This window comes from Solanum verrucosum, unplaced genomic scaffold, assembly GCF_900185275.1.
Source record: "Solanum verrucosum unplaced genomic scaffold, falcon-dt-bn FXZP01000022.1, whole genome shotgun sequence".
In the NCBI taxonomy this organism is placed as follows: domain Eukaryota; kingdom Viridiplantae; phylum Streptophyta; class Magnoliopsida; order Solanales; family Solanaceae; genus Solanum; species Solanum verrucosum.
In genome coordinates this window covers 1861129-1887100 of record NW_026020086.1, presented here as the reverse complement: position 1 = coordinate 1887100, position 25972 = coordinate 1861129, and the positions used below count along the sequence as shown (strand labels likewise).

At 31.4% G+C, this 25972-nt stretch overlaps 2 protein-coding genes and 1 pseudogene across 2 annotated transcripts; all 3 read left to right on the top strand.

Annotated features, from left to right (window-relative positions):
• LOC125824438 (premnaspirodiene oxygenase-like) lies at nt 1–1619 on the top strand. Its single transcript, XM_049503811.1, has 2 exons — nt 1–897; nt 1014–1619. Exons 1-2 carry the CDS (start codon nt 1–3, stop codon nt 1617–1619), a joined length of 1503 nt encoding a protein of 500 aa, XP_049359768.1.
• Nucleotides 1620–9009: 7390 nt separating this feature from the next.
• LOC125824440 (uncharacterized) lies at nt 9010–12206 on the top strand. Its single transcript, XM_049503814.1, has 3 exons — nt 9010–9384; nt 9918–9972; nt 11968–12206. The coding sequence occupies exons 1-3, from the start codon at nt 9084–9086 to the stop codon at nt 12119–12121; spliced, it is 510 nt and encodes a 169-aa protein (XP_049359771.1). The 5' UTR covers nt 9010–9083; the 3' UTR covers nt 12122–12206.
• Nucleotides 12207–16967: 4761 nt separating this feature from the next.
• LOC125824437 (premnaspirodiene oxygenase-like) lies at nt 16968–18585 on the top strand (annotated as a pseudogene).
• The last annotated feature ends 7387 nt before the right edge of the window (nt 18586–25972 follow it).

Genomic DNA, 25972 nt, shown 5'->3' with positions numbered 1-25972 from the left:
ATGGAGTTTCATCACTTTGTTTCATTTTCGCTATTCATCTTCTTCCTCTTTATGATAATTCAAAATTGGAGCAGAAACTCGAAAACCCTCAAGAAAAAACTGCCACCAGGCCCGTGGAGGTTACCTATTATTGGAAGTGTACACCACTTGACACGTGGAACACCTCATCGAGTTCTCCGAAACTTGTCGCAAAAATATGGACCCATTATGTACTTACAACTCGGGGAAGTTCCCACAGTAGTTGTGTCCTCCCCACATATGGCCAAACAAATTCTAAAAACTCATGACCTTGCCTTTGCATCTAGGTTAGTAACCATGTTGGGAAAAATTCTTTGTTATAATAGTACGGATATTGCCTTTTCCCCATATGGTGATTACTGGAGACATATGCGTAAATTGAGTGTGTTGGAGCTACTTAGTGCCAAGATGGTTAAGTCTTTTAGCTCAATTCGACACGATGAGCTCTCAAATCTCCTATCATCTATCGACTCAATGGTAGGTTCACCAATCAACTTATCAGAAAAACTTTTTTGGTTTATGAATGCTTCGACATGTAGGTCAACATTTGGGAAAGCATGTAAAAATCAAAATGAGTTGGTAACGTTGATTCAACGAGCAATGTCATTATCTGGTGGATTCGAGCTAGCTGATTTGTTCCCTTCGAAAACATTTCTACATGGGATTAGTGGGATGGAATCTAAACTTATGAAAGCTCGTAATAAAGTAGACATACTCTTGGACAACATTATCAATGTGCATAGAGAGAATCACACAAATGGAAAAAATTATAATGGTGAGTCTGGAACTGAAGATTTGATCGATGTTTTTTTAAGAGTCATGGAGAGCGGCGAATTTCAATTCCCTCTAACAAATGACAATATCAAAGCAGTTATTCTTGTAAGTGTATCTTTTATTTTTCGATACAATTGGTTAACTACTAACATCATACCTTTTTATTTGTTTCCTTTTAGCTTATGATCTATTTACTTACATAATTAACTTGGTTGGTGTAGGACATGTTCGTAGCAGGGTCAGACACGTCATCTGCAACCGTTATTTGGGCATTATCAGAAATGATGAAGAGTCCAAGTGTGATGGCCAAAGCACAAGCAGAAGTGAGAGAAGTCTTTAAAGGAAAGGACGATACTGACCTTGAAAAACTTAATTACCTAAAGTTAGTGATCAAAGAGACACTCAGGTTACACCCTCCAACACCCTTGTTGGTCCCTCGAGAATGTAGGGAGGAAACAGAGATAGATGGATTCACTATACCGTTGAAAAGTAAAGTCTTGGTTAATGTATGGGCAATAGGAAGGGATCCTAAGAGTTGGGAAAATAATCCTGAATGTTTCATACCTGAAAGATTCGAGAATAGTTCTATTGAATTTACTGGAAATTACTTTCAACTTCTTCCGTTTGGTGCAGGAAGACGAATGTGTCCAGGAATACATTTTGGTATAGCTCTTGTTACTCTACCATTAGCCCATTTGCTTTACAAGTTTGATTGGAAGCTTCCAGAAGGAATTCATGTAAGGGATTTGGATATGACTGAGTCAAATGGAATAACTGCTAGAAGAGAGAATGATCTCTACTTGATCGCCACACCTAGCTCGTTTTAGTAACTGAGTTTGCAATAAAATATGTTTGAATCCAAAGGTAGTACACTAGCTTTGCCCCTGATCAGTGCTTGGTTCACTTGTTTTAGTCTTCACACGTGTTGAATAATGGATCAAATATTTTCTTTATTTCATCTAGTAGTCTTGTATACCATGATGAATAATGGATCAAATATTTTCTTTATTTCATCTAGTAGTCTTGTATACCATGATGAATAATGGATCAAATATTTATACATTAATCGATGACTTTTCATGGTGGCTAAATTTTGACTTATGTGAAGGGCAATAGTGGACTTACAGAAAAAGGCTGATTGGTATAATTAGAGCTATCAATATAAATCGACCTAATTTATTCGTGTGCCTAGCCTATTTGAGCTTTGAAGTTTGATGGGTTGGATTGGGTTGGGCTAACTTACTATGTCGACATGTCTTAAAATGGACAGCTCAACCCTATGTGAACGGGACAATGTTTTTTAAAATATACTTTTCATAAGGTTTTTAATCTAATGTACTCTAAAGTTTCTAACATAAATATATACAAGACAACGTTACCTAGTATTGTTAATTAAGTCTCAAATTACAATTAAATTATCTCGATATAATACTTATTAAATATGAATTAACTAATGAAAAAGCTGATCGATTTGGATTTGATCAATTATTTCAAATTACGCAATAATAAATTACATCAATTGGGATCAAACTTAGGTTGGTCTATAACATATCAAATAGAAACAAGTCTTCTAAAAAATATTTTGATAAATTTTCTCATGTATCAATATTTTTTTGGTCCACACCTGAGTATTGGTACTCGCATTGAGGCTCGTGTCTCGATTAAATTTGAATTTGCATATTGAAGGAGCAATGTTTCTAATGAGATTTCTTTTCATTTTAAGAGTTTGAAATCGAAAGTTCTGATTAAGAATGAAGGGACTCAACCATCTCATCGCAATGTATGTCGGTGAAAAAGTAAGGAATTGGTCATTGACTACCTTTACCCCTTTTAATGTATAGTGCATTTTGAATAGTAATATTCCTTTTCAATAATTTTTTTCATATCTCAAATATTTTTGGCCTTTAAGGAGTTATTATGATGGTAATTCACTCAATTTTTTTTTATTGCGTTACTAACTTATTTCACTGAGGAACAACATGTTAAACCAAGAATACTCAGGTCAAGAGGTCATAGAACCTTTATTTATTAAATATAAATATCAATAAAACTTCAGAAAATGATGCAGTGAAAAAGTCAGAATTTTTACTAAAAAGTTTAAAATATGAAAAAGTAAACATAAAAAAGAAGTCGAAGCGAGTTCAATATCTAATATATATACATAAAAATAATAATTTTAACTATACATATATAATATAATTTTCCACCAAAGGACCTCTTTGACCTTACCTGGCTCCGCCTCTATCCTGATGGTTATGGGAGTAGTTTTTTCAAAGTTACATCATATAAATGCCGCAAAAATGTTTTAGCAACTCTAGAAATGCAATGATATTAACACAAAAATGTGGAACATTTATTTAAAGAATTTGGAATTAATTTTGTTTATAGAGGTCTTATAATGTCTTAGATGCCCTTCCTAGAAGGTGGTCTAAGGTATAGCTATTTTATTGGTGTATGATAATATTTCACAGTTATTACAAAAAAGAAGAAGAAATCAATCAAATATCTTTTGCATCATTTTCCAATATGAAATTGAACTAACAAAAACTTATAATGTTCAAGAAAGGAATAGATCGAAATCATACAAAAAAGATTAGCATGATCCGACGAAGAATATGAAAGCAATAGAAGAGAAGGTCTTACATGAAAAATTAAGAGCATGTCAAGATAGCCAGGATAACTTGCCTACAACCAAATAAAAAATATTATCAAATGGAGTAGGCAAGTCATCCTTGGCTACTAAACAATACTCTCAACTTCATGTAAAACCCCTCTTCAATAATGTTATTTAACTTCTACAAATATGTGATGCATTTATTTGGTCTCTAAATGTCTCTATTTATAGGTTCAAGAAGGGGAAAAAAGTGAGAAAAAAATGGTCTTCATTTTATTTTATTTTTTGCTTTTTTGTTCTCCCTATTTGACATTCTTCCTATTGATCTCAAGTCATATTTTGGAATATATTCTTTATGATTTTGGATTAGAATTGAGTGAATAATGTTCTCCAAATTAAAGGATCAATTATTCTAGCAGGTTGTCTATCATATATATTTTGCAAATCTCAATAGTCAACCTTACAGAAAGAAGAACTATTTTCTTGACATGGAAAACAAATCAACTACATGTTCCTTTCCCTATCCTATGTAATAATTCTTTTTTTTAAAAAGAAAATAACTTGAGTGCTATTCTAATTCGAGTAACATTACAACAATTAAAAACAACTTTTAGAGGGAATAAATATACACATTAATAAAGAGTGCGGAAATTTTTACATGTATTAGTTAATTGTTATTGGATCTAATATCGTTATAGGCTTTAGGAACATTTACAAAGAGTGCTATTTACTGCTAAATAATACATATTTAGTAGCAATTAAACTATTACCGTTAATTAATTACAGTTAAAGGTAATTTTTTGATGTAGTGTAACTACATATATGAAAACCAAATAATCTTTTGCGTGTATCATTTATTTTATTTTGGTTTTCCATTCGGTGTCTTTGTGCCCGCATTGAAGCCTAGACTAAATTTGGATCGCGCACGGCAGTCCATTCGGGGGTGACACTTCCAACAAAAAATTTTCATACTTGGAACGGCTCGAACTTGAATTCTCTGATTAAGGGTGAAGCAGTTCCACCATTGCACCACAATTTACATGCATCACAAATTCTTTAATTACAATTTACAAGCTCATGTGTCCTTTCACATTGCATGGAGTCATACCTTTTTCTACTATTAACTTGCTGTAATTTTTTATTTTTTTTTAATTACCATATGGTAGCGTGACCTTTGTATTAATGAATAAAATTACAAAGCTAAGGAGAGCATAAGCCCGGCCCAACTATTCCAGATTGTAGCCAATAGATACTTCGTAAAAAAAAGGCATAGGGCAAAACCTATACAAGTTTTCATAAATAAACAAGTCTAGTGTGATGGACAAAAACAACTATAACATCTCAACTAGATTAATTTTATACAAAATATTTTTTTCTTTGCTTATGCCTTAAAGAACTCCATTTATATGAGATCAAGTCTGTAATGTTCAATGGTTATCAAATGGAGGTGAACTTATGCAAAAATAATCCGCTCCTTATTGGTAATCCATTTTGCTAAGACATCTACGACTTGATTGACTTTCCTATAACAATGTCGAACCTTGCATGTAATAGTACTTGAAATATATTGAATACGAGCAATGATCATACGTAGATCAAGTCTATCTATATTTATTTTCTTCAATCATTAAACTTAAATTTAAATTTAAATTACTAAAAATAATAAAAATGTGCTCATGCATGTGCTATCAGAAAATTTGGATAAAGTTGCATATTAATTATACAAAAAAGGGTAAAAAATACCCTTAAAGTATGCGAAATAGATCACTTATACCCCCATTACATTTTGGGATAAAAAATACCCCGTTATTATCCTAGGAGACCACAAATATTCTCAAGAGTTAACTACCTAATTTTTTTAGTGATGTGGCAAGCCACATAGGAATAATCCCTCCACTTAAGCATTGCCAACTAGGATTCACTACAAAAGAGCTTGACTTTTGGTGGCGACAAAGTTGCCACAAAATCCTGAAATATTGCCACTAAAGGTTATGAGTGATTTTTAGTGGTGACTAAGGCTGCAACAACCATTCGCTAGTAAAACCTATATTTTCAATAAAAAATATAATAATTAATTTTTGGTTGCAACCTAATTTTTCAAAATAAATAACTTGCACTATCAATATTAAAAACATCCAATATTATTACAAAAATCATCAAAATTACTTTTCGATTCAAGTCTCCTATTACATGCATAATGCATCATTGTACATTTTATACATTTACATGACATAAAAATAAAACATATAGTGTCTTCAAACTCCTCCTTAATCGATATCATTTTTGGTTTCTTAAAAACAATGAAGAAAACAACACAAAATCAGAATTTAATGTTAAAAGACCTTTAGTGACGATATTATGGGCTTTGTGGCGACTGTTGTCGCCGCTAAAGGTCTAGTTTCTATTGTATTGAATTCTAGTTGGTAATGCTTAGGTGGAAGGATTAGTTCCACGTGGCTTGCCATGTCATTAAAAATTTGGGGTGTTAAATCTTGAGGGTATTTGTGGTCTCTTAGGATATATAACGTTGGGGGCATTTTTTATCCCAAAATATAACAAAGGGTATAAGTGATCTATTTCGCATAGTTCAAGGACAATTTTGACCCTTTTCCGTTAATTATATCATTTTGACTAAAGTTGGATCATCAATATATTTGACTTTTTAGATAAAGCATATTGTTTGGAAGGAATACCCTTTAAACATAAAGATTGGGCATCAAATCCATTTTTTCAGCCCCACAAAATAATCAAGGTCAATCATAATTCATAAAAGGTCGAATTTTGTGTTGTATAGGGAACTACAAAAGGAGAAGAAAATACACGCACTAATTTTTAAGTGTAAATGTGCATGCATGACAAACTAATTTAGACTAGAAAAATATGTATACGTCTCAGTTTCAAATAAGTTGAGATCGATCGACATGTGATTTATTTTTGTTCTAGTTAATCTTAATTCATGTCATCAAATAAAAATAAAAGTGAAAATAAGTTAAATATATGTAATGATAACAATATTATAAGTCCTCTAGCAAGATGAAAACTATTCCAAACTAGCATATATCCTCTATATGAATCTTTTCCCTTTATTATATTGTCCTCTTTAATATTTAGTTGAATTTGCATCACTATCAAGAAATTATAGGTCTTTCGAGACAAAAACACTAGGCGATTTCTTTCCATATGTCCTAGTCATGGTGGGCATAGTTAATTACCTAGTACTCATTGCTAAGTGATGACATGTATTATGTGGAATTAATCGAAGTGCGTGAACTGATCAGAACACCCTAGTTATATAAAAAAAACTAAAGACATTTCAAAGACTATTTCTTTCAAAAGTAATTTTAGTTTGATCTTGTCCCCTAAAAGAATTACTTGGAGATAAAGTGAGTATAAATGTTCTTTACAAATGAAGAGAACTTATTCCATTTTGGGAAATTGGATAATGTAGCTAAATAATCAAAGTCAAAGCAATTATTAAAGGAAAAAAAGTTAAATAAAGAATTAAGTCAAAGATGCTTATATAGTTCTTTCATAACTAGTACTAATTTGTTGTGGCTATAAATAGTTGGCTAACTTGCAATATAGCAATCATCTCAATAGAAAAGAAGAGAAGTCTTACATGAAGAGGAGAGTCATATTGTTTAGTAGCCAAGGATGACTTGCCTGCTCCATAGTCTAAAATGTGTTTAATCACTTTTTAGTTTGGTTTCAGGCAGTCTCCTTAGCTACCTTGACATGCTCTTTTCTTTTATGCAAGACATCTTTTCAAAATAGAGGCTTCAGTCATCGTTAAAATATCGAGACGAGGCACATGATGTGAGGAGTCTTATTTAAAAGAAGAGAAGTCTAGCATGATGAGAAGAGTCTTATTTGGTAGCCAAGGATGACTTGCCTGCACCATATTTGGAAAGGTCTTTCATATGTCCTTTCATTCTTGGGGTCAAGCAGGTCATCTTTAGCTAACTTGACAAGCTCTTCTTTTTCATGCAAGACTTTCTCTTCTTCCATTTTTTTTAGTCATGTCGTTCTCATTCATAGAGGCGGACTGATGATTTTACAGTAGAGTAGGAATTGAACCTGATCTACCCACGGAAGGATCATTTGTGCATCGTGTATCAGCAAGAAAGATCAAATGACTTTTGAAACTTATAGTTTAATAGACTGTTTGGCCAAACTTCTAACAAGACAAAGTGCTTATTTAAAAAGTACATAAGAAATGTAAAAATATGGAATTTGGGAACCAAAATTAAATGTTTATACAAGATAGGCTTAATATGTTCTTCCATTTATCACTAAATAATTCATAGTTCATAAATACATTGCGAATCATTCGACTTGTTTATCCTTTACAAGAAATGTAAAAATATTAATACAGATTATGTAATTCAATTAAGTTCGTGATTGACGAGTGAAGAAGGTTTTTGTATGGATTGTCTTTATTTGAGGTGGAGTTTAATTTTTATTCCTAGAATATGCGAGTTTTAATTTTTTAAAATCATTATTGCTCATTTAATAAAAAGTTGTTGGTTAAAATGTACTTAATTATGACCTATTTCACTGGCAAAACTAATATTGCGAGACAACACTTTTTAAAGAATATTTATCTTGGGGCATAAGTTCGATAATATTTGATTCAATTGGCAAGACTTTTTAAGAGAACTATTGTTCCAGAGTATAATTTGTACTACTGAACTTATGGCTTGGACATAACTTATGTCATTGAACTTATGTCTTGGGCCATGACTTCTGCCTTGAGCTTAATTTCTTTTGCCTTTGAGACATAATAATATCTTTTATCTTGAAGTATAACTTGTGCCACTAAACATATGACTTGGGTATCTTTTACTAAACTAATGTGTTGAGATTATTTTTTCACTCTTTTTGCTATATATATGGACATTTTCGATTAGTTTTTGTTACTTAAAGTTCTGAAGGATAAAAAATTATAGACCAACAATTTTGAGAGGCAAATATTAAAGACCAACATAAAATAGAGATATTTGTGCGAATGTCTCTTCTTCTAATTTTAAACTTGGGCTAATATTAATCTAAATTTTAAGAGAAAACTACCTTATTAAACATACATTCATATTCTATACCATATATACTAACTCTAATTTCTATCTATACTTTCAAATAATTATGTATGACGTATTTTACCATTAATTAAAGTTTTCTTATCATATATTGAGGAAGATATATCTAAATACATGTATTTTTGCTACTAGATACACTAAAATAGTGAGAGAGGCGAGCAAGATGGGAAGAGAAATAGTCATGTATCTCAGATACATACAAATCACACCAAATACACATTAGATACATGTATATGGTGTGTATCTAGGAAAACATATATAAGAAAGTTGCAAGCGAGATGTGAGAGGGGAACAGGATTTGTGTACGTATTCTAGATATATGCGAATCCATTTGAATACAGTATATCTAAAACAAATTACACCTAATTTTGACTCTATATATTAAGAGGTACATATATCTGAATACACCAAAATCCGATAAGATTCGTAATATTACAAATTAGACTGTATTTAAGTAATTAACATTAAATCTAATGGTTTTGCCACCTATACATATGTCATTGTATATACAACACACATGCATCGACGTAATTTCTTAAAGGCAAATTCCGAATTCAATCAAATTAGGGTAAATCAGAAAGATGTTGAGGCACGTCGGAAATCGAATTCCGGGGTTAGGGCAACGACCGTCGGCGGCGGCGGTGGCGCAAGGGGTTTTCCGGCGGCTATATCATGAAAGAGTGGTGGACCATTACAATAATCCTCGTAATGTTGGGTCCTTTGATAAGAACGATCCCACAGTCGGTACGGGTCTCGTCGGAGCTCCGGCTTGTGGTGATGTAATGAAGCTTCAAATCAAAGTCGATGAAAAGACCGGGAAAATTACGGGTGCTTGTTTCAAGACCTTTGGTTGTGGCTCTGCTATTGCTTCTTCCTCACTCGGTACGGTTTTTCAATTCCGAAATCTTTGGTTGATCTCTGTGTTTTCTGGGAATTTAGTACTAAGAAAAAGAGATATTGTAACAAACACACGGAAACTATCACTTTTGTGCGAGTTTTATATCTGAACTATCACATTATCGTACTACCGGATAACTAAAGGATCACTTTTTTGCGAGTTTCCAAGTGAACTAGGAGGTGTTTCTGTTTGCTATCTGAATTATAACCAAGTATTTATCAAAACTAGACTCGAATTTAATGAGTTAGCTGTCATGTGGATGAAAGTTTGTTAGAGGGTGTGTTTTGATAAATAGTTGGTGCTAGTTCAAGTAGGAAACACAAACACCTGATAGTTAAGGTATGAAATTCGCAAAATAGTGATGCATTACGTGTGTTTTTGATCATTATCTCTAATTAAATTGAAAAAGAGGAATCTATTTACCCTTTTTCATATATATATGTACTGTTTTTATTGAGCATATGATGCTATTAAGATGGGTGTTGATGATTCTGAGTTTAATTTTTCCAATTTTCAGCAACGGAATGGGTGAAAGGGAGAACAATGGAGGAAGCACTGTCCATAAAGAACACGTAAGTCCTTTGAACTTTCTTTTCCTTTGTCATTTTTGTGTGTGTTTTAAGGGTACATAGTGTGGTTTGAGATTGTCCCTTTCAGTTTTTTTTCCTGCCTTCCTCAAGTGACCTTAAGTAGTTGAACAGAGCTGATTCTCTTAGTTATACGTCTCGAATTTTGAGTTCCATTTCAAAGAAACCATTTTTATTGTTCCTGCTTCGTCAAGTTTTAGTGAAATGCCCTTCAATTCAATGGTCCTGCTATGTTGTTCTTACCTGGTTCAATACCAGTATTGCTTCTGAAATAGTAAAGTGTGTACTCAGTGGCTCCTAAATTGTGTCAGATTACAGTTTCAAAATACTGTTCTGCAAATTAGCATTTTAACCAAAGTAGTCGGCCAGCGTAATTCCCTCCCTTTTGGGTGAGGAGGTGGAGTATTAGCTGGCATGCATGTTAACCAATAAACTTGGGCATGCTTGTTGACCAACCCACTCGATACATGTTATCTCTCACTAGTACAGGTGTACCTGAGTAATTCTGGTTCCCGAGATTTAAACGAATGAAAAATTTACTTTGTGTCATCTTTGTTGAGATTTGAACCTTATGTCCCAAGGACATTACTTCAGCTCTTTGGATGCACTGTTTGTGCCATCTTCCTAACAGGCTGAAAAGGTAAGGTTGAACTGCTTGGAGATTAGAGGTTCTTTATCTTGTATGTGTCGATTCAGCAAAATTGAAGGTTCAACCTTTTTTAGAATGAGGTTACTGCACTGGATATCTCATCCCCACCTGTAACAGGTCAATTAGAAGGTGGTCCCTTAAAATAGGAATGATTGAATTGAGCTTGAGAATTCTTTCTTTCATGAACTTATTGAAACCTAGGAAGAAAAGCTTTTTGAAACTTAGCCGAAAAATACTTGCCCAAAAAAGAAAAAGAAGAAAGAAAACTTAGCCGAACAACAAAAACAGAATGCAACAAGTCCTTTGGTTCAAACTTTAAAGGGGAATGTACACTACATGGGTTTGAGTCCTGGTTTGTGTACCAAGTCTGGTATTTAAGTAGAAAATGGTAGAGGACCGGGCCTATTATAGACCGAGTTTTAAAACTAAAAATACTCATTTCTTAATATAGTTTAGAGTGAACTTACTTTGAGGAACTGGATATGTGCAACTTTCTTTTGAGAGATAGCAAGTGAATCTTAAGTTTAGTACGCGGAGGTTATCAAGTCCAGTCCTGCTAAGTTTAAATTTGATCTATTTCCAATTTGTTTGATAACTTTACTTGAATCTAATGAACAATATGCGTGCTAAATCATGTGGCTATTCTTGTGTCAATGCGATTGTCATTTTACTGAAAGCATATATATTCTTAGAAGACCGGATTTCCCGTGCCACAACTGTCTTTAACCATACTTGGAAGAAAATTGATCCATCTTGAAATCAATTGCTTTTCGAGGATCCCCATGAAAGCGTGTTCTTTCGTTAGGATAGACTACCTCATGGCATAGTTCAACTTCAACTTTTGCAACATTATTAACTCCCAAAAGCAGATACGCCACGCCATTAGTCTTATTTCTAAATACCTGGCTTCTTGGTACATCTTTCCCTTTCCGTTATCTTTGATCCAATTTTTCTTTTTTTTCCGTATCATCTGTGGAGAGAGATGATCAGATAGTCTATGAAAACAAATCTATTCTTTATCTTTATGTGGAAACATACTAGTAGCCGCAGTATTACTTAGGTAGTTTCACGTACTTCAATTACTGTATTGTTTTATTGTAGTTATTGTTCCTTTTTCAATAATGCTTTGTCATGCTTCCTATAGTGTCTTACTAGCTTCTTTACTTCCGCTATTTGTTTTTCCTTGAGCCGATCAAGGGTTTATCAGACACAACCTCTCTACCTCCCAAAATAGGGATAAGGTCTGCATACACTAGTCTACCCTCTCTAAAGTCTACTCGTGCGATTACACTGGGTATTGTTGTTGTCGTTGATATTTGAGTTTACTGCAGGGAGATAGCAAAACATCTGTTCCTTCCACCTCAAAAGATTCACTGCAGTATGCTAGCTGAGGATGCAATTAGGGCTGCTAAGAAGGATTACGAGGCGAAGAAGGCAAAATTTAATGAGAATGCAGAAAATGCATCAACAGAAAAAGCTGTTTGATATACTAGTTGAGAAATAAATCACATTCGTGCAATTATTATTTTTCTTTATTATGACTGTACAAAGGGTTTTTATAAACTTCGTTGTCGACTCTGAAGTTTTAAAATTCACAAGTGAAACTTCATAATATAATCTTTCCAATTTATAACTCCAAATTGTTGCTATTTTCCAATTTATCATATATGATTTGATCATATAAGTTGATGTAAAAAATGAATATGTATTTCATGTGATGTAAAATTAAGTTCTTTTTAAATTTGTCTTGTAACAACTAACAAGTAGGGGTGTTCGTGGTTCGGTTTGGATCGGTTATTGGTTAAAACCAAAACCAAATCAATCTAGTCGGTTTTTTAAATTTCAAAAATCAAACCAAACCAAACCAAATGAAAAAAATAACCGTCAGTTTGCTTATTGACAGTTTGGTTCAATTTTTCTGGTTTTTTCAGTTTGAAAGTAATAAATTTTTGAGGACATATGTATCTTGATAGACACAAACACCTAATACATGAACAATCCATTGAAAAGCTATTGTTGGTTCAATCAAGCAATTAAACAATACTAAAGTTATCATTATACGAACAAAGTGATTCAATTAAGAGAAGGTGTAACTATTTTATGAAATGTATGGTAGGTAAAGACTAAAGTAATGAATTTTGATGGACTTGGACTTATGATTAGAGGCGTATCCAGGATTTCGGGTAGATGGTGCACGATTACGAAAAAATATATCTTAAATATAAATTTGATCGATTTGACTTTTAGTTCTTAATATGAACCATTAAATTTTAAAAATTATAGGTCCAAAATATATAATACTACTAGTTTAAATTTTAATATACACATTTGATTTAATTATATAAAAAATTTACAATGCTAAATTTTTTAGGAATTTTCAATGTAACACACTTGAAAATTTTGAAAGATTAAAGGAAAAAAAAAACAAAAGCAAAATTAGTTGAACGTCAAAAATGTAACCGATAACCACTTGAAAAGGTGTTACTCAAATAGACAAGATAGATATAAGATTTAAATTTATATCCTCACTTAGAGAGGTGTACCCAATCATCATCGCATTAATATATGATACTTTGAACATGGGTTCACACATCTATATTTAAATATTTTTTTAAAAAGATAACACTACTATATATGATCTAGAGAGGAGAGCATGGGTTCACGTGAACCCACGGCACCCCCTCTAGATACGCCTCTGCTTATGATTGTAATAGATGGGCTAAAATTTACGTGTTGGGCATAAGAAAATGGTAAGTTAAAGACTTAAGTTACTTAAAATTTAACAAAATATTTGTATTTTATTTATGAATAATATATAAATAATATATAAAATTTATATATCTAATTTATCGATTTGGTTTGGTTATTTTTGCAGTTAATTTTTAGTAAAACCAAAACTAAACCAAATAGTATTGATTTTTCAAAATGTAAAATCAAGCCTAATCAAATAAAACCAAATATTGATTTTTTTTAATCGATTTGGTTGGGATTGCGATTCGATTTGTTTTTTTAAGAACAACCCTACTAACAAGCATGTGACTTTGTCTTTAGAAAAATACAAGAAAAACATTATAATTTTCTACATTATGTTGGTGTTATTGTTAGCACTTGTCATTTTAATCATCTTAAATATTTTTCTTGGTTGTATTTTTGTGATTGTACATAAATTTGATAAGTGACTTCAGAAAAAGGAAAATCCCTTTCTCATAATAAATGACAAGATTGAAAAGTTAAATCACAAAAAAGTCTAATTAATTGACTTTAGAAAAAAAAAAATACTCTCTCCAATTTATGTGATTTGGAAAGAATGATTTATGACGTGTGACTTTCTTGTTCAATTTTATATATGTTTAATTGTCTATTTATGCACATTTAAAATTGAAGGTCATACTAATAAGATCAAATTAAAGGACAAATTTATGTATGAATATACTCGCGACTTTCCTAATATGTCCAATTTGGCATATGTTAAATGCCATAAGTTGAAATAAAAGGATTAATTTGTAAAAGATTTGACACACAAAATGCACTCACATAGTTAACTAATCAACATTAGGCTAAATAGAAAAAAAAAGAAAATCACATAAAAATATTATTCCTCTATTAATTAATAAGCAGTCGTTTGGTAATTGTGTGAATAAAATTTTTTCAATTATACTAAAATCTAGTAACAACAAAGAGTACTTAAAATATCGACTAATTAGTTCAGACTGAATATACTGGATGTTTACTTTTAGCAGATGCCAAACTCAATTATTCACATTGTATTATTATAATAATTATAGATATCAAACACATATACTGCTAGGTTTAGTATAAGAGAAATTTTAATTTTCAATTTTAACCTAGATTTTCCATAGAAAAATTAAACTTCAGAAGAGACTCTTATTTTATTCTGTGAATTCGTGATTAGCAATTCTTAAAAATATTATATCACATATTGAGTATGGTGTGGCATATATAAACTCAAAATTACTTATATCGTAAGAAACTGATCAATTAAATATAAAATAAAATAATCTCACATTTTATTTCGTAATTGTTTGTGTTTTCCTTAGTACATCATCAATGATGAAAAAATGGCATACATTTCAAATCCGGTAGAGATTTTCCTTTGACTTTGATTTAATTTCATTTGGGGACAAAAGTCTGATTAAATTCTTTTTTTTTATCAAAACCTAATTTCCTTTGATTTAATTTGAGTCGGAGGCAAAAGGGCAAAAAAAAATTGTCAAAAATTCCAAAAGGGCACATCAAATTTTTTTTAAACCAAAAGGGTAAAATCGCTCCTGACGAAGCGATTTCCTCTCTGACAAAACACTGCTCTAGCAGCGATTTTGTAAAATTATTATTATTTTTTTATTAAAAATCGCTGCCACACAGTGATTTTAAATCAGATTTTTTTCCCTTACACATCGCTGCAGGGGCAGTGTTTTTCATGCCTAGTGCTATTATTTTCATGCCTATTGTTAATTATTAATAATATAAAAATGATAAACAAGCGGACAATATACTCAATAAAATTGTTGAAGCATGAGGAAAATTGAATTATATATCATAAATAATAATAAAAGAATATTAAATTTTACTGTTGTCGTACGATTTTCAAGAGCGATTTTCTTCTGACAAAAGTTGTACGATTTTCAGGAGCAATTTTCTTCGACAAAAGTTGTCGTACGTTAAAAAAATAAAAATCACTGCTAAGATCGTGCCTTAGCAGCGATTTTCTCAAAAAAAATAGTTTTTTTCTTCAAAGTCGCTGCTATTTTCTCAAAAAAAAATTTTTTTCTTGATTTTGGTTAAGAATTTTTTTAAAAAAGTTTTTTTTAAATTTAATATTCTTTTATTATTATTTATGACTGCGCAAAGTGTGGGCAATTCCCTAGTATAATATAAAACACGTACTTAACTTTATATCAAGTAAATTTTAATTTTCAATTTTAATCTAGATTTTCCTAGAAAATTAAACTTCAGGAGAAACTCGTTATTTTATTCTGTGAATAGTGATTAACAATACTGAAAATGTAATCACATATTGAGTATGGTGTGGGTGTGTGATGGCATATAAACTCAAATTACTTATATCGTAAGAAACTGGTCGATTAAATATAAAATAAAATAATCTCACATTTTTATTTAGTAATTATTTGTGTTTTCCTTAGTACATAATCATGATGAAACAAAATGGCATACATTTCAAATCCGGTAGATATTTTCCATTGACTTTGATTTAATTTCATTTGGGGACAAAAGTCGATTAATTTTTTTTTAATTAAAACCTAATTTCCTTTGATCTAATTTTCTTTGGTATTATAATTTATCTAGATTCGAATTTGAGAACTTTAAATTCTTTTAGACAGATTGTTTCAGACCTCTATCATCCAATATGACTTTAAATTCCTAGTGTATTCATATTAAAAGTATTTCGAACAATGGAGCTATTACATCATCAATGATGAAACAAAATGGCATACATTTCAAATATTTTTTTCCTATGATTATTTAATTCGTTTTAGAAATTATGTGTCTTCTTATGCATGCATCGTTGAACAATACACATTTACTATTCACCTTTTTAATTTTCAACATTTTTTTCAGTTGAATTTTTTTCCCCACTTAATTAATTAAAAACTGAACACGTGTTAATTTTAGAGAGGGGTTAAGTTGTTATTTATAGTTATTTTCTTTCATTAATGGCATTAACTAACACTATATATACGTATAAATTATTTCTTAATTAAAAAAATGTACAAAACTTAAAACAGAAATTATAATGTTGAAAAGAAATGAGTATTAATGTGAATTTCCGAATTAAAAATACAAAATAAGATAAGAGAGAGCCGAAAAAGAGTTTAACTTTTATGAATCGACAATGCAAAAATAAAAATTCATCAGGTCATCAAAAAATAATTACACGTAGACTTTTCTAAAAAAGCCAGATTGGTAACACAAAAGAAGATTGACTAATATCTACATTGTCTCTTTCTCACTCACCCAATACCTTTTGACTATTCACCCCCACTCCCCACCCTATTTCATTCCCCGTAAAATTTTGCTAGATTATATATAAATGCTTCGAAAATAATATATTTTTACTTACATACCAAACACTAGAAAATAAATAAAAAATTCATTTATTTTCCAAAAAAAATATTTTCTAGACCCGCCAAACATACCCTCAAGTACAAATTATTTATTCAAACTCCCTCCAGAGAAAAATCAACTTTCCAAGTGTGTTCCACATGAAGTGTAGCCACTATATAAGTAACCATCTCAAAATGCAAAGTTCATCAAATAGAGTTTTACATTTCTTAATTTCTTGTACTAAGATATGGAGTTTCATCACTTTGTTTCATTTTCGCTATTCATCTTCTTCCTCTTTATGATAATTCAAAATTGGAGCAGAAACTCGAAAACCCTCAAGAAAAAACTGCCACCAGGCCCGTGGAGGTTACCTATTATTGGAAGTGTACACCACTTGACACGTGGAACACCTCATCGAGTTCTCCGAAACTTGTCGCAAAAATATGGACCCATTATGTACTTACAACTCGGGGAAGTTCCCACAGTAGTTGTGTCCTCCCCACATATGGCCAAACAAATTCTAAAAACTCATGACCTTGCCTTTGCATCTAGGTTAGTAACCATGTTGGGAAAAATTCTTTGTTATAATAGTACGGATATTGCCTTTTCCCCATATGGTGATTACTGGAGACATATGCGTAAATTGAGTGTGTTGGAGCTACTTAGTGCCAAGATGGTTAAGTCTTTTAGCTCAATTCGACACGATGAGCTCTCAAATCTCCTATCATCTATCGACTCAATGGTAGGTTCACCAATCAACTTATCAGAAAAACTTTTTTGGTTTATGAATGCTTCGACATGTAGGTCAACATTTGGGAAAGCATGTAAAAATCAAAATGAGTTGGTAACGTTGATTCAACGAGCAATGTCATTATCTGGTGGATTCGAGCTAGCTGATTTGTTCCCTTCGAAAACATTTCTACATGGGATTAGTGGGATGGAATCTAAACTTATGAAAGCTCGTAATAAAGTAGACATACTCTTGGACAACATTATCAATGTGCATAGAGAGAATCACACAAATGGAAAAAATTATAATGGTGAGTCTGGAACTGAAGATTTGATCGATGTTTTTTTAAGAGTCATGGAGAGCGGCGAATTTCAATTCCCTCTAACAAATGACAATATCAAAGCAGTTATTCTTGTAAGTGTATCTTTTATTTTTCGATACAATTGGTTAACTACTAACATCATACCTTTTTATTTGTTTCCTTTTAGCTTATGATCTATTTACTTACATAATTAACTTGGTTGGTGTAGGACATGTTCGTAGCAGGGTCAGACACGTCATCTGCAACCGTTATTTGGGCATTATCAGAAATGATGAAGAGTCCAAGTGTGATGGCCAAAGCACAAGCAGAAGTGAGAGAAGTCTTTAAAGGAAAGGACGATACTGACCTTGAAAAACTTAATTACCTAAAGTTAGTGATCAAAGAGACACTCAGGTTACACCCTCCAACACCCTTGTTGGTCCCTCGAGAATGTAGGGAGGAAACAGAGATAGATGGATTCACTATACCGTTGAAAAGTAAAGTCTTGGTTAATGTATGGCAATAGGAAGGGATCCTAAGAGTTGGGAAAATAATCCTGAATGTTTCATACCTGAAAGATTCGAGAATAGTTCTATTGAATTTACTGGAAATTACTTTCAACTTCTTCCGTTTGGTGCAGGAAGACGAATGTGTCCAGGAATACATTTTGGTATAGCTCTTGTTACTCTACCATTAGCCCATTTGCTTTACAAGTTTGATTGGAAGCTTCCAGAAGGAATTCATGTAAGGGATTTGGATATGACTGAGTCAAATGGAATAACTGCTAGAAGAGAGAATGATCTCTACTTGATCGCCACACCTAGCTCGTTTTAGTAACTGAGTTTGCAATAAAATATGTTTGAATCCAAAGGTAGTACACTAGCTTTGCCCCTGATCAGTGCTTGGTTCACTTGTTTTAGTCTTCACACGTGTTGAATAATGGATCAAATATTTTCTTTATTTCATCTAGTAGTCTTGTATACCATGATGAATAATGGATCAAATATTTTCTTTATTTCATCTAGTAGTCTTGTATACCATGATGAATAATGGATCAAATATTTATACATTAATCGATGACTTTTCATGGTGGCTAAATTTTGACTTATGTGAAGGGCAATAGTGGACTTACAGAAAAAGGCTGATTGGTATAATTAGAGCTATCAATATAAATCGACCTAATTTATTCGTGTGCCTAGCCTATTTGAGCTTTGAAGTTTGATGGGTTGGATTGGGTTGGGCTAACTTACTATGTCGACATGTCTTAAAATGGACAGCTCAACCCTATGTGAACGGGACAATGTTTTTTAAAATATACTTTTCATAAGGTTTTTAATCTAATGTACTCTAAAGTTTCTAACATAAATATATACAAGACAACGTTACCTAGTATTGTTAATTAAGTCTCAAATTACAATTAAATTATCTCGATATAATACTTATTAAATATGAATTAACTAATGAAAAAGCTGATCGATTTGGATTTGATCAATTATTTCAAATTACGCAATAATAAATTACATCAATTGGGATCAAACTTAGGTTGGTCTATAACATATCAAATAGAAACAAGTCTTCTAAAAAATATTTTGATAAATTTTCTCATGTATCAATATTTTTTTGGTCCACACCTGAGTATTGGTACTCGCATTGAGGCTCGTGTCTCGATTAAATTTGAATTTGCATATTGAAGGAGCAATGTTTCTAATGAGATTTCTTTTCATTTTAAGAGTTTGAAATCGAAAGTTCTGATTAAGAATGAAGGGACTCAACCATCTCATCGCAATGTATGTCGGTGAAAAAGTAAGGAATTGGTCATTGACTACCTTTACCCCTTTTAATGTATAGTGCATTTTGAATAGTAATATTCCTTTTCAATAATTTTTTTCATATCTCAAATATTTTTGGCCTTTAAGGAGTTATTATGATGGTAATTCACTCAATTTTTTTTTATTGCGTTACTAACTTATTTCACTGAGGAACAACATGTTAAACCAAGAATACTCAGGTCAAGAGGTCATAGAACCTTTATTTATTAAATATAAATATCAATAAAACTTCAGAAAATGATGCAGTGAAAAAGTCAGAATTTTTACTAAAAAGTTTAAAATATGAAAAAGTAAACATAAAAAAGAAGTCGAAGCGAGTTCAATATCTAATATATATACATAAAAATAATAATTTTAACTATACATATATAATATAATTTTCCACCAAAGGACCTCTTTGACCTTACCTGGCTCCGCCTCTATCCTGATGGTTATGGGAGTAGTTTTTTCAAAGTTACATCATATAAATGCCGCAAAAATGTTTTAGCAACTCTAGAAATGCAATGATATTAACACAAAAATGTGGAACATTTATTTAAAGAATTTGGAATTAATTTTGTTTATAGAGGTCTTATAATGTCTTAGATGCCCTTCCTAGAAGGTGGTCTAAGGTATAGCTATTTTATTGGTGTATGATAATATTTCACAGTTATTACAAAAAAGAAGAAGAAATCAATCAAATATCTTTTGCATCATTTTCCAATATGAAATTGAACTAACAAAAACTTATAATGTTCAAGAAAGGAATAGATCGAAATCATACAAAAAAGATTAGCATGATCCGACGAAGAATATGAAAGCAATAGAAGAGAAGGTCTTACATGAAAAATTAAGAGCATGTCAAGATAGCCAGGATAACTTGCCTACAACCAAATAAAAAATATTATCAAATGGAGTAGGCAAGTCATCCTTGGCTACTAAACAATACTCTCAACTTCATGTAAAACCCCTCTTCAATAATGTTATTTAACTTCTACAAATATGTGATGCATTTATTTGGTCTCTAAATGTCTCTATTTATAGGTTCAAGAAGGGGAAAAAAGTGAGAAAAAAATGGTCTTCATTTTATTTTATTTTTTGCTTTTTTGTTCTCCCTATTTGACATTCTTCCTATTGATCTCAAGTCATATTTTGGAATATATTCTTTATGATTTTGGATTAGAATTGAGTGAATAATGTTCTCCAAATTAAAGGATCAATTATTCTAGCAGGTTGTCTATCATATATATTTTGCAAATCTCAATAGTCAACCTTACAGAAAGAAGAACTATTTTCTTGACATGGAAAACAAATCAACTACATGTTCCTTTCCCTATCCTATGTAATAATTCTTTTTTTTAAAAAGAAAATAACTTGAGTGCTATTCTAATTCGAGTAACATTACAACAATTAAAAACAACTTTTAGAGGGAATAAATATACACATTAATAAAGAGTGCGGAAATTTTTACATGTATTAGTTAATTGTTATTGGATCTAATATCGTTATAGGCTTTAGGAACATTTACAAAGAGTGCTATTTACTGCTAAATAATACATATTTAGTAGCAATTAAACTATTACCGTTAATTAATTACAGTTAAAGGTAATTTTTTGATGTAGTGTAACTACATATATGAAAACCAAATAATCTTTTGCGTGTATCATTTATTTTATTTTGGTTTTCCATTCGGTGTCTTTGTGCCCGCATTGAAGCCTAGACTAAATTTGGATCGCGCACGGCAGTCCATTCGGGGGTGACACTTCCAACAAAAAATTTTCATACTTGGAACGGCTCGAACTTGAATTCTCTGATTAAGGGTGAAGCAGTTCCACCATTGCACCACAATTTACATGCATCACAAATTCTTTAATTACAATTTACAAGCTCATGTGTCCTTTCACATTGCATGGAGTCATACCTTTTTCTACTATTAACTTGCTGTAATTTTTTATTTTTTTTTAATTACCATATGGTAGCGTGACCTTTGTATTAATGAATAAAATTACAAAGCTAAGGAGAGCATAAGCCCGGCCCAACTATTCCAGATTGTAGCCAATAGATACTTCGTAAAAAAAAGGCATAGGCAAAACCTATACAAGTTTTCATAAATAAACAAGTCTAGTGTGATGGACAAAAACAACTATAACATCTCAACTAGATTAATTTTATACAAAATATTTTTTTCTTTGCTTATGCCTTAAAGAACTCCATTTATATGAGATCAAGTCTGTAATGTTCAATGGTTATCAAATGGAGGTGAACTTATGCAAAAATAATCCGCTCCTTATTGGTAATCCATTTTGCTAAGACATCTACGACTTGATTGACTTTCCTATAACAATGTCGAACCTTGCATGTAATAGTACTTGAAATATATTGAATACGAGCAATGATCATACGTAGATCAAGTCTATCTATATTTATTTTCTTCAATCATTAAACTTAAATTTAAATTTAAATTACTAAAAATAATAAAAATGTGCTCATGCATGTGCTATCAGAAAATTTGGATAAAGTTGCATATTAATTATACAAAAAAGGGTAAAAAATACCCTTAAAGTATGCGAAATAGATCACTTATACCCCCATTACATTTTGGGATAAAAAATACCCCGTTATTATCCTAGGAGACCACAAATATTCTCAAGAGTTAACTACCTAATTTTTTTAGTGATGTGGCAAGCCACATAGGAATAATCCCTCCACTTAAGCATTGCCAACTAGGATTCACTACAAAAGAGCTTGACTTTTGGTGGCGACAAAGTTGCCACAAAATCCTGAAATATTGCCACTAAAGGTTATGAGTGATTTTTAGTGGTGACTAAGGCTGCAACAACCATTCGCTAGTAAAACCTATATTTTCAATAAAAAATATAATAATTAATTTTTGGTTGCAACCTAATTTTTCAAAATAAATAACTTGCACTATCAATATTAAAAACATCCAATATTATTACAAAAATCATCAAAATTACTTTTCGATTCAAGTCTCCTATTACATGCATAATGCATCATTGTACATTTTATACATTTACATGACATAAAAATAAAACATATAGTGTCTTCAAACTCCTCCTTAATCGATATCATTTTTGGTTTCTTAAAAACAATGAAGAAAACAACACAAAATCAGAATTTAATGTTAAAAGACCTTTAGTGACGATATTATGGGCTTTGTGGCGACTGTTGTCGCCGCTAAAGGTCTAGTTCTATTGTATTGAATTCTAGTTGGTAATGCTTAGGTGGAAGGATTAGTTCCACGTGGCTTGCCATGTCATTAAAAATTTGGGGTGTTAAATCTTGAGGGTATTTGTGGTCTCTTAGGATATATAACGTTGGGGGCATTTTTTATCCCAAAATATAACAAAGGGTATAAGTGATCTATTTCGCATAGTTCAAGGACAATTTTGACCCTTTTCCGTTAATTATATCATTTTGACTAAAGTTGGATCATCAATATATTTGACTTTTTAGATAAAGCATATTGTTTGGAAGGAATACCCTTTAAACATAAAGATTGGGCATCAAATCCATTTTTTCAGCCCCACAAAATAATCAAGGTCAATCATAATTCATAAAAGGTCGAATTTTGTGTTGTATAGGGAACTACAAAAGGAGAAGAAAATACACGCACTAATTTTTAAGTGTAAATGTGCATGCATGACAAACTAATTTAGACTAGAAAAATATGTATACGTCTCAGTTTCAAATAAGTTGAGATCGATCGACATGTGATTTATTTTTGTTCTAGTTAATCTTAATTCATGTCATCAAATAAAAATAAAAGTGAAAATAAGTTAAATATATGTAATGATAACAATATTATAAGTCCTCTAGCAAGATGAAAACTATTCCAAACTAGCATATATCCTCTATATGAATCTTTTCCCTTTATTATATTGTCCTCTTTAATATTTAGTTGAATTTGCATCACTATCAAGAAATTATAGGTCTTTCGAGACAAAAACACTAGGCGATTTCTTTCCATATGTCCTAGTCATGGTGGGCATAGTTAATTACCTAGTACTCATTGCTAAGTGATGACATGTATTATGTGGAATTAATCGAAGTGCGTGAACTGATCAGAACACCCTAGTTATATAAAAAAAACTAAAGACATTTCAAAGACTATTTCTTTCAAAAGTAATTTTAGTTTGATCTTGTCCCCTAAAAGAATTACTTGGAGATAAAGTGAGTATAAATGTTCTTTACAAATGAAGAGAACTTATTCCATTTTGGGAAATTGGATAATGTAGCTAAATAATCAAAGTCAAAGCAATTATTAAAGGAAAAAAAGTTAAATAAAGAATTAAGTCAAAGATGCTTATATAGTTCTTTCATAACTAGTACTAATTTGTTGTGGCTATAAATAGTTGGCTAACTTGCAATATAGCAATCATCTCAATAGAAAAGAAGAGAAGTCTTACATGAAGAGGAGAGTCATATTGTTTAGTAGCCAAGGATGACTTGCCTGCTCCATAGTCTAAAATGTGTTTAATCACTTTTTAGTTTGGTTTCAGGCAGTCTCCTTAGCTACCTTGACATGCTCTTTTCTTTTATGCAAGACATCTTTTCAAAATAGAGGCTTCAGTCATCGTTAAAATATCGAGACGAGGCACATGATGTGAGGAGTCTTATTTAAAAGAAGAGAAGTCTAGCATGATGAGAAGAGTCTTATTTGGTAGCCAAGGATGACTTGCCTGCACCATATTTGGAAAGGTCTTTCATATGTCCTTTCATTCTTGGGGTCAAGCAGGTCATCTTTAGCTAACTTGACAAGCTCTTCTTTTTCATGCAAGACTTTCTCTTCTTCCATTTTTTTAGTCATGTCGTTCTCATTCATAGAGGCGGACTGATGATTTTACAGTAGAGTAGGAATTGAACCTGATCTACCCACGGAAGGATCATTTGTGCATCGTGTATCAGCAAGAAAGATCAAATGACTTTTGAAACTTATAGTTTAATAGACTGTTTGGCCAAACTTCTAACAAGACAAAGTGCTTATTTAAAAAGTACATAAGAAATGTAAAAATATGGAATTTGGGAACCAAAATTAAATGTTTATACAAGATAGGCTTAATATGTTCTTCCATTTATCACTAAATAATTCATAGTTCATAAATACATTGCGAATCATTCGACTTGTTTATCCTTTACAAGAAATGTAAAAATATTAATACAGATTATGTAATTCAATTAAGTTCGTGATTGACGAGTGAAGAAGGTTTTTGTATGGATTGTCTTTATTTGAGGTGGAGTTTAATTTTTATTCCTAGAATATGCGAGTTTTAATTTTTTAAAATCATTATTGCTCATTTAATAAAAAGTTGTTGGTTAAAATGTACTTAATTATGACCTATTTCACTGGCAAAACTAATATTGCGAGACAACACTTTTTAAAGAATATTTATCTTGGGGCATAAGTTCGATAATATTTGATTCAATTGGCAAGACTTTTTAAGAGAACTATTGTTCCAGAGTATAATTTGTACTACTGAACTTATGGCTTGGACATAACTTATGTCATTGAACTTATGTCTTGGGCCATGACTTCTGCCTTGAGCTTAATTTCTTTTGCCTTTGAGACATAATAATATCTTTTATCTTGAAGTATAACTTGTGCCACTAAACATATGACTTGGGTATCTTTTACTAAACTAATGTGTTGAGATTATTTTTTCACTCTTTTTGCTATATATATGGACATTTTCGATTAGTTTTTGTTACTTAAAGTTCTGAAGGATAAAAAATTATAGACCAACAATTTTGAGAGGCAAATATTAAAGACCAACATAAAATAGAGATATTTGTGCGAATGTCTCTTCTTCTAATTTTAAACTTGGGCTAATATTAATCTAAATTTTAAGAGAAAACTACCTTATTAAACATACATTCATATTCTATACCATATATACTAACTCTAATTTCTATCTATACTTTCAAATAATTATGTATGACGTATTTTACCATTAATTAAAGTTTTCTTATCATATATTGAGGAAGATATATCTAAATACATGTATTTTTGCTACTAGATACACTAAAATAGTGAGAGAGGCGAGCAAGATGGGAAGAGAAATAGTCATGTATCTCAGATACATACAAATCACACCAAATACACATTAGATACATGTATATGGTGTGTATCTAGGAAAACATATATAAGAAAGTTGCAAGCGAGATGTGAGAGGGGAACAGGATTTGTGTACGTATTCTAGATATATGCGAATCCATTTGAATACAGTATATCTAAAACAAATTACACCTAATTTTGACTCTATATATTAAGAGGTACATATATCTGAATACACCAAAATCCGATAAGATTCGTAATATTACAAATTAGACTGTATTTAAGTAATTAACATTAAATCTAATGGTTTTGCCACCTATACATATGTCATTGTATA

Coding starts and splice junctions, on each gene's coding strand:
- LOC125824438 (XM_049503811.1), top strand. CDS start 1: ATGGAGTTTCATCACTTTGTTTCATTTTCGCTATTCATCTTCTTCCTC. Junction 898..1,013: donor ATATCAAAGCAGTTATTCTT/GTAAGTGTATCT, acceptor TGGTTGGTGTAG/GACATGTTCGTAGCAGGGTC.
- LOC125824440 (XM_049503814.1), top strand. CDS start 9,084: ATGTTGAGGCACGTCGGAAATCGAATTCCGGGGTTAGGGCAACGACCG. Junction 9,385..9,917: donor TATTGCTTCTTCCTCACTCG/GTACGGTTTTTC, acceptor TCCAATTTTCAG/CAACGGAATGGGTGAAAGGG. Junction 9,973..11,967: donor GCACTGTCCATAAAGAACAC/GTAAGTCCTTTG, acceptor AGTTTACTGCAG/GGAGATAGCAAAACATCTGT.